General features: G+C 31.8%; 1 protein-coding gene across 1 annotated transcript; it reads left to right on the forward strand.

Moving 5' to 3' along the window:
* Positions 1–75: 75 nt before the first annotated feature.
* On the forward strand, positions 76–5,431 carry LOC131850927 (uncharacterized). Its single transcript, XM_059201337.1, has 3 exons — positions 76–313; positions 4,526–4,944; positions 5,191–5,431. The coding sequence occupies exons 1-3, from the start codon at positions 225–227 to the stop codon at positions 5,361–5,363; spliced, it is 681 nt and encodes a 226-aa protein (XP_059057320.1). The 5' UTR covers positions 76–224; the 3' UTR covers positions 5,364–5,431.
* Positions 5,432–10,533: the final 5,102 nt, after the last annotated feature.

Genomic DNA, 10,533 nt, shown 5'->3' on the forward strand with positions numbered 1-10,533 from the left:
AAACCGGTTTGTTTTTAGATTAATATATTGGTAGCACTGTGGACTGCTGTTGAGCTAAACTGTGGTTATCTTATCTGTCTTAAGTTACTAACGTCAAATGTCGTTACGCACATTATTTCATACGAAGATCTACTTATCTTGAATTTTTTCTACTTCATAAAATAAATATAGTAATACATTTTTAAAATTTCCTTATAGTTTACATTTATTTCAAATTTTTAAATATGACTACATTTGGTGAAATATCTGAACCTATTAGTCGATCAGCCTGGGAAGACTGGGATGAAATTATACCAGGAACTGATTTAATTGAGTAAGTGTACTTTTTGTAAGGGTATATAGAAATATGATCCTTTTTATAAAACTTAATATCATCAACACCTGTCTCAACAATATTGATGGCTGTCGTGAAGCCATTAAATATAAGAAGATTTTAGTTACATTTTATCTGTCAAATAGTCGTGTACAATTTTTAGTTTATTAAAGCCTAATAATGGGTAAATCTAGTTTTAATTAATAATTCAATACTATATTCATATCAATTTAATAAACTAAAAATTACTTATAATCTATAATGGATAAGTATCTAAGACCCGAAAGATTCGATGCAGATCCGTCAGCAAGTATTGATGAATCTCCGCTATGGATACATTGGAAACAAACTTTTGAAAATTTTATTAGTGCTATAAATACTAAGGATAATCCTATTACTCCAGAGCAGCACTACCAAAATTAGTCAATTACTTATCGCCGATTCTTTATGCACATATCAAAGAATGTAACAACTACACTACAGCGATTCTTAAATTAAATCAATTATTTACAAAACCTGTAAACGAAATCTATTCAAGACATCGTCTTATGAAGCGATATCAGCAATCCGGTGAGTCAGTTCATCAATATATACAAGCTCTTAAACTATTGTCGAAAGAATGTAACTTCCATAAAGTTACAGCAGAACAGAATGAAAGTGAATACATAAGAGACGCTTTCATAGGCAGACTGGTGTCACCTGTAATACGTCAAAGACTGTTAGAAAATAGTACTTTAACCCTAGATGCGGCCTTCCAACAAGCTCAATCACTGGAGTTAGCGGAAATTCATAATCAGAATTATCTACGTAACACTAATCCTGTAATAAATAATACAAATAACTGTTCTAATATTCCAGTTTTAAAGGATTCTATGTCTGCTGACAATAAGAATACTGATGTCACCGTTGCTGCAACACCAAATTATAGAAATATGTTTGAGTCTTGTTACTTTTGTGGAGAAAAAAGACATCCACGAAGATTCTGTCCAGCAGCCAGTTCAACGTGTCTTTCATGTGGTAAGAGGGGTCATTTTGCTAAAGTCTGTCGAAATAAATCTCAACGCAACGCAGCTACCTCCAACGAAAATCAGTCAATCGAAACACTCTCCTGCATACTATCTGCTGCAGATTTAAGTAAAGCGACTGTTCCTATTATTATCAATAACAAAATTATGGCTAGAGCACTAATAGATACAGGCAGTACAGCTAGTTTTATTGACAAACGACTGGTTAACCACTATGATTTAATTGAAACACCATATCACCAAAAGATAACAATGGCCAAGTCAAACCTTATATCACATGTAAAAAGCAGATGTGCATTAACTATAGAAATACAAAAACAAAAGGTGGAAGTCAATCTTATGGTGATGGAAGGATTATGTTCTGATGTTATTCTCGGTCATGATATGTTAAGTGAACATAAATCATTAGAAATGCAATTTGGTGGTTTTAAACCCTCGCTTCAATTATGTACTCTTATAGAAGCCAAAATAAAACCTGTTAGCTTATTCAGTAATTTACTACCTTTCGAGAAACCTATTGCGATTCGATCTAGGAAACAGTCAGAGATGGATCAAAAATTTATAGATGAAGAGATACAAAAGTTATTAAAAGATAAAATAATTGAACCTAGTCAGTCTCCATGGCGAGCACAAGTCCTTGTTACTAGTAGTGAACACCATAAAAAACGTGTGGTTATAGATTATTCACAAACAATAAATAGATTTACTTTATTAGATGCATATCCACTCCCTTCTATTGAAGATGTTATAGCTAAGGTAAAGGTATCTAAACATAAAATATTCAGTAAAATAGACCTTAAAAGCGCGTATCATCAAGTACCTATATTGGAAAGCGAAAAATCATATACTGCCTTCGAAGCAGGAGGAAATTTATATCAGTTTCGACGAATTCCGTTTGGTGTCACCAATGGAGTGGCCGGATTTCAACGTGCAATTAATAATATCATAAAATCAGAGCAATTAGAAGGAGTTTATGCTTATCTCGATGATATCACGATTTGTGGGATAAATCAGACTGATCACGATGAAAAACTTAAAAAATTTGAAGAGATTTCTACAAAATATAATCTTACATTAAACGTGACAAAAAGTGAATTTTCAAAGACTACTATAAATCTTCTGGGATACAACATATGTAACGGAGTGATTAAACCTGATCCGGAACGTTTACGCCCTTTCCTAGAACTACCAATTCCTACTGATTCTGTTTCTTTGCGACGAGCACTAGGTATGTTTGCGCATTATGCTAAATGGATTCCTAAATTCTCATACAAAATACAACCATTTGTCAATCATAATACATTTCCGCTTACGGAGGACGCTATAAAAGCATTTGAAGATCTTAAAATAGAGATAGCTAAATCTACAGCAGCTGCTATTGAAAGCGGCATACAAATGACTGTAGAAACTGACGCTTCAGATTACGCTATTGCAGCTACGTTATCTCAAGAAGGTCGGCCAGTAGCTTTCTTTTCAAGAACACTTTCTGCTACCGAAAGGGGTCACCCTGCTATTGAAAAGGAGGCCTCGGCAATTGTAGAAAGTTTGAGAAAATGGATACAATTACTAATAGGACGAACATTCAAACTGATTACAGATCAACGTTCTATATCATTCATGTTTAACCAGCAACATACATCAAAGATCAAAAATGAGAAGATACAGCGTTGGCGTCTTGAATTAAGTAGTTACAACTTTGACATCATATATCGACCGGGAAGAGAAAATGTCGTGGCCGACGCATTGTCACGAGCACATACTGTCATAGCTGGACTTTAAGGGGCCTCTTCCAAGTAGAACTCAAAATAAGTATATTCTAACTGTAGTAAACGAATATTCTCGTTTCCCATTTGCCTTTCCATGTCCAGATTTAACAGCTGAAACCGTTAAAAGAAAATTAACTCAATTATTTGCAATCTTTGGACCCACCTTTGTGCATTCTGATCGAGGAACATCCTTTGTCTCATCAGAATTAAAGGAATTTTTATGTAGCTTAGGAGTAGCTACAAGTTATTCATCACCTTATAATCCTCAAGGAAATGGCCAAACAGAGCGTTATAATGGAATTATTTGGAAAACTATTCAACTATCACTTATGTCTCTTAAGCTACCTATATGTGATTGGGAGTCAGCTATTACTCAGACATTACATTGCATTCGTTCATTATTATGCACCAGTACTGGGTGCACACCCCACGAGAGAATGTTTTCTCATCCACGAAGGTCATCCAATGGCCAATCAATGCCAACACGGCTAACGGAAGGAAGTACAGTGTTCATGAAAAATCTTGTGAGGAAGAGTAAGTACGATCCGTTTGTAGAAGAAGTAGAGGTACTTAATGTAAACCCACATTATTCTCAAGTGCGTTTGCAGAATGGTCGAGAAACTACAATTTCAAATAGGTACTTGGCTCCATAATCCTCCTTTGTTAAATGAACCTGTAAGAGAACAGAACCCGAACGCAGAAACTGAATCATTTAATGCTGATCAATCTACTGCTGATCAATTTCTAACAGACCAATCTCCCGCAGAAGAATCTCCTACTAATCAATCTCTTACAGATCAATTTCCTGCACTTCCATCCCCTGCTGAGGCAAATATATCTTCACGTCGTTCCACCAGGCTACGTCGCCCACCTAATCGGTTCCAAGATTATCAAACAGATTTCTAAGGCACGGGTGAATGTCGTGAAGCTATTAAATATAAGAAGATTTTAGTTACATTTTATCTGTCAAATAGTCGTGTACAATTTTTAGTTTATTAAAGCCTAATAATGGGTAAATCTAGTTTTAATTAATAATTCAATACTATATTCATATCAATGGCTAGTGTGGATAAAGAGGTATTGCATGTGCTTTACGAAAATGATTAAAGTTAACCTAAATCGAAAATTAGTCATTGTATTTTAAATACAAATACGCTATATGAACCTTTCTTGATGAATGAATATGATTGCAATGCTAGATAATATTCGTCAGAGATTGCATTGCTTTGACCTTCAACAAGTGATGGATAAGCAACACTTGTTGAAGGTAATCAATTAAGGTAATATATTTATATACATACTTAAGCAAGTATGTATATAAATATATTACCTTAATTGAGGTACCTAATTTTTTTTATATATAAATAATGTTTGTGCTGCTTGTACCTTAGAAAAATTATATTCTTTTAATGTTTTTTCAGATTACATTGGCAGCAAGATATTGGAATTATTAAAGAAGTAGGAACATTAATTATATTGGAAGGAAAATATTTGTCAGATATAGTCAATACACACATAAAATCTAATTTAGAATTTGTTAATTCAATTAAAGAAGTGAATCTGAGTTTATTTAAATCAGAAGATAATTTAATTTGCTTTATAAAAGACTACAATTTAATACTCAGCAGCGACATAGTTCACATTTTGAAACCATATCTCTCTATAGCCCAAAATGTAATAACAATACTGACAAAGTCACTTTCAGAATATCAGTCATCTGAATATTTCAATAAAGATTGTATAGTCAGAACAATACATACAACCAAACCTTCAAAATTTATTAAGTACAATTTTCCAAAATTAGAACAGCCAAATTTAATATCTGGTGTATCTGCAGGAGGTAAATATGAGTTATTAATATTACAGTAATTGAAATATATTAATTTCATGGATAATAACAATTTTTACTTGTTTTGCATTTAACTCACTTTCACTTCCCATTTTTTTCTTTTTTAAAGATATAGATTTGTGTGCTTGCACTAATTTTATCACCTATTTACCATACCATAGACAGCTATGTATATGCATAAAGCTATCCTGCTGTTTAGCATAGCAATTAAGAATAAAAAGATATATTATATTTCAGTAATTTCCCTACGGGAGCACTTGGGTCAATCTGGTGTAGCAGTTGTTTCATATATTGAATATGCTGAAGATTATCAAATTGAAACAATTCAATCACTACTAAAGGAACTGGACATTCTTCAAAGTGGTCACACCAAGCCAAGCAATGTATTAAATTCTAATTTATATGTTTAATATAATCTAAAATAATAAAAAAATAATGTATTCAAATTAAAATAAAGACAATAATACAGCTACCTAATCTTGAATTATTAGATATGATCTTTTGCCATAAAGCAAAGACCATTGTTAAATGTAAACAATAAAAGAAAAACAAGAAACAAGAAGAATGGTTTTCTAAGCAGAGACTTCAAAGAAATACTATTTAAAAGATAGGGACTATAAATTATCAAGTGCTATTTGTTTTTTAATTTACACTGTATTTTGTGCTTGGAGTATACCTAAGTAGACATACTAGTAGTCAATCTACAACAACAATCAGTTTAGTCAATTCTATTTCTCTCGGGAAAATAAATCTGTCACGATACCATCTACTTGCAATTGAGCGCATTCAGAACCGACCAGCCAGAATCATTGGTAATCAACTTCTTTGTGACAGACTCGCACCATAGGCTTTGCGGCGAGATATTCCATATCGGCATTTTCTACCGCATATATTGCGATGAGTGTTCTGAGGAATTGTTCAGATTAATAGCAGCTGCTGAATAACACTATCGTACCACCGGCCAGATAATACCATCCTGATTACTGGATTAATGGCTGTCCTTCACCTACACGGTTTTCTAGTAACTGCCACGTACTAATACATTGTGAAATTACATTCCAGCAATTGTATAGCAATTCCCCTGGTGTTTCGGGTGCTCATGGGCGGCGGTAATCACACATCAGGCGAGCCGCAAGCTCGTTTGTCCCCTAAACTATAAAAAATATATATCTTACAGTTTAATGATCATTACTTATATTACAGACGCGCATGAATATTAGTCCTTGTGGGTACAACAGGCGTGTCGTGTGGTAGGCAGAAACCAGTTGAACTGTATTTTAGTTAGCAGGATAACGACTGACTGAATTTTGTGTTTATATAGGTAGGTATATACCGTTGATGTTGATTTATCAGTTATGGACATTGTGTATACCTAATACTAGGGTTGTATTACATACCTACATACTGTATGTATCAATCTACGCTATTACAGTATACATATATGTCACTTTTTTACTTATATGTATAGCGTGGCGTAAGTAAATACATAAATATTGTTTTTGTTATCGCGGGTAGAGCGACTATCCATGCAATAGTTATTAATAGTTCCTCAAGGTTCAATATTAGGCCCACTTCTCTTTTTAATTTATATAAATGACCTTCCCTACATGGTAGAGAAAGTTGCAGATATAGTGTTATTTGCGGATGATACTTCGTTAGTGTTTAAAATTGGTCGCCAATGTAATCAATTGGACGATGTAAATTATGCTATCTCTGCTATACTAAATTGGTTCACATGTAATAATCTATTATTGAACTCCAACAAAACTAAGTGCATTAAATTCACGCTGCCTAATGTAAAACAAGTAAATACGCAGCTATTGCTTAATGATGAAATAGTAAATTTTGTTAATGATATATATCGAAGTTACAATGGGGGCCCCATATTTCAAAATTAGCCAGTAGACTTAGTTCTGCTGCTTATGCAATTAGAAGGATATTGGCGACGGCAAAACTTGTATATTTTAGTTATTTCCATAGCATTATGTCATATGGCATACTGCTATGGGGTAAAGCTGCCGATATAAATACTATATTTATTTTACAAAACGTTCTATTTATGGTATGGGTTCTAGAGAGTCATTACGTCAATGCTTTAAACAATCAAATATCCTCACCGTTGCCTCACAGTACATTTATGAAAATATTATGTAAACAACTAAAAACTTATATAGTTTCAAGAAACTTAAAGACTGTGACAATAAAAATGAATTTTTTGTGTTTATCATATGGTAATTGCGTAAGATTCTATAATAAACTATATATCTTACAGAGAGGCAATTCAAATCTTATATTAAACAAATGATGTAAAAAAGCCTATTATAAGATAGATGAATTTATAGATGATAGCAATATATAGCAAGAATAAGTTTATTTGCGGTGTTATAATTTTAATTTTCATACTTTCTTGATATATGATAGCGTAGCGGCTTTTGTATTGACATGCCTTATGTAAACGAATACTGTAACTACCATATAGTAATTTTTGTAGCTGTGACGTGGTCGTGTGGAATGAGTAGTCATGCTCATAAAATGTCCAGATAAAATATGTCGAGCGCTTTTTTACTCATCCGTCATATGTGAACGAGTGCTGCTTGTAGGGACTGGTCTGCTCTTATCACTACGACTGATTAAATCTTATTGCATGATTATATTTGACCCAAAAAAATACTTGTTGGTAGTTTGTATTCACATCGACTTGTAAATGTAAACTTTTATTTAAAAGAGCAACACACAAGTTTCTTGCTCGTTCTTCTTGTGATGAGACAGCTTTCCGAACGAGTGGTAGATAAAAAACAAATTGTTATGACTATTCAAAAGTGCTTAAATTAAGTTTATTTGAATAAATGATTTTCTATTCTATTCTATTCTATTCTAATAAGAGAAAATAGAAGAGTTATAAATTTTTGGTTAATTAAAGATAGGGGTATGTTGTATTATATAAATAATGTCTTATTAAAGCCAAATTTTAATAAACTATCACTAAACAGTTACCTGTAGACCATACCGGACGACAGTAGGTAATAGGTATCAAAAAATTATTACAATTTTTTAAACAATAATCAGTTTAGAACTTTATTTTCTCTTATTGACCAAAAAATATAACCTCGTAAATTATACCTATTTTTCTCTACATCGTGGTTGTTTTTGTCAGCCCATAATATAAACATGAATTGTACCTCACAGTTAGGTACAATAGATAATAGGAATAGATGGGAAAATTAAAGAATTATATATCTACCTTATTTATTTAACATCTATAAGTATACAAAACAAAATTAATTGTGGAAACAGCTAAAGCCGTTACTCTTATCTACTACAATAATATCTGTTAACTTATAGCTCATGCCGATTCTATGTAAGTAGTTACTTGCGTATTCATTTATGATTTTGTGGTACCTACCACAAAATCATAAATGAAATAAAAAAAAACATTGATTTCATAAAAATAACACAGCCTATGATCGCAGACCAGAATCGAATTAGGTTTAATTGAAATACTTAATATTTGTTCAATGAATTTTAAGTGAAATTTTATGTCGCTTCTATATTTATTCTATATATAAAAGCTCTAAAACTAAACTTTACATGTTAAATCGATGCGAGTAGATTAATATCGCATCGATTTAACATGTACTAAGCTATATAGGTCTATACAATAACTTCATCCTTAAAATCCACATTACTTATTTGGAAAAGTTTTTCAGTTTCATAAATATTACAACCGGCTTTTGACTTGATTTATTACTCATCTAATCATTGAACTCACATTTTTTTATTTAAGGTTAGATACTTATTAGTTCAATTCAGTTATATATCTACATTGAAGAGTATTCGCAAAAGGCAGTCTATAATTAATATCTATTACAGGATACAACTTCATAAATACATGAAATTATTTAATGCAGGTCTATTAGACATAAAACTATATCTACCTATGTTATAATATATTTGAATATACCTAACGATATCATTAAAGTACGCATTAATTTATAAGGCGTCGTTCACTCAGGTCCGTAAAATTGTCAGTGCTCGATAATACAAGAAAAAATACATATATTTTACCTACCTACTTCTGAAAAAGTTGTTAGTGTAGATTTGTATGATATTAAGAAATCATACAAAAAACTCCCTTGTCAGGTATGTCTTGATCTTCAGTGTCATGTTTTTTATCTTTTATGGAATGGTTACAGCTGTAATAAATTTGTACAATGTATTATAAAAGTTAAAAAGTTAAGACGTTACCTTTATACAATATGCACATATAAAGTAATATTGATAAAATAGGCTGAATGGAAGGAACACTGGCTAATATTAAAATAATAAATACAAATAATAGTCAAAGTATATATACGCAAATGGCCTATTTGAAATGGGGATACAATATTCAATAGATATATATATTACTAAGTATTATAAAATTGGAAGGCACGAACTATCAGATTTCACGCCACTGTCATGACGTTTTACCATATTAATGTATACATGCATGGTTTTGTCCGTTTAATGAATACCTATTTATATATAAAGACTGATAATTGCCAACTAAACAATGATCATGATGTGTTGCGATTTTTTATTTTATTTTAAACTAACAAATGGGTGAAATGACAGGATTCGTAAAATTATATAATCTAAACAAAGTTATTGGCTTGTCTCAATTCTTATTGGCAGCACTATATTAAGGTAGTCCATAAAAATAGTTTTAATCGACAAGCCCGCTTTTTGCTGGGCTCATCAATGCATTGTTCTTTTGTACTTATACTTAGGTACTATGCACAATGAAGAATCTTTATTAATTTATAAGAAACTGTTAGATTTCATTTATTCTTCACCAAATCTTTTTTTGTTTACACAAGGCAGACAAATAGATATGTGTATTCCGGTATTTTAAGAGCACTAACATAACCAGGACTGGGAGCTACGTGCCCGACACATAAATATTCAAATAACTAGATACGTTATAAATGTGACAGTCCAGTTCTGTGCAAAACTACTAACGCAGTTGTTATCTCTCTCTGCACACTCAAAGTCAATCCACGGTGGAACTCTCGTTTTCCATGTAAAAATAATAGGAAGTCACACTGAATGTCCATGGCATCTCTCATGAGAACCTACTATAAGTTACGAAACCTATTTATCATAGTTGTTTACATAGGTCCCTAAGTACATTCAGCTTATACTTTTTTATTTCTATATTAATTAAAACAAGACGTGAGTAAAAGAGTATTATTTTATAATTTTCTCCATTATTTGAGAAGTTCTGAAGCATAAAAATATAATATTCACGATAATATTGCGATGTTCCTAATATTGAGAAATCAGCATAAACCTCCACAAATACAAGTGGTGAGAGTTTATAATCACATTTTACTTAAAGTAAGAGAATCCGTTGTACATTTTTATACGTATTTTTTAAAAATCATTTCATACCTACTTAAATATATGATATAAAGAAACCGAAATGTTTAAAAGATTTTGAACAGCGATCCTTTTGATGTTCAAATAGGACTTGCCTTGTCACTTTTTTTTCTAAAGTAGACATTTTTATTTTATGGAACTCTATTTCATAACTTAATA

The sequence above is a fragment of the Achroia grisella genome, unplaced genomic scaffold, assembly GCF_030625045.1.
Source record: "Achroia grisella isolate CSIRO2021 unplaced genomic scaffold, CSIRO_AGI_Agris_v1 utg780, whole genome shotgun sequence".
Classification (NCBI taxonomy): domain Eukaryota; kingdom Metazoa; phylum Arthropoda; class Insecta; order Lepidoptera; family Pyralidae; genus Achroia; species Achroia grisella.

Coding starts and splice junctions, on each gene's coding strand:
- LOC131850927 (XM_059201337.1), top strand. CDS start 225: ATGACTACATTTGGTGAAATATCTGAACCTATTAGTCGATCAGCCTGG. Junction 314..4,525: donor CCAGGAACTGATTTAATTGA/GTAAGTGTACTT, acceptor ATGTTTTTTCAG/ATTACATTGGCAGCAAGATA. Junction 4,945..5,190: donor ATCTGGTGTATCTGCAGGAG/GTAAATATGAGT, acceptor ATTATATTTCAG/TAATTTCCCTACGGGAGCAC.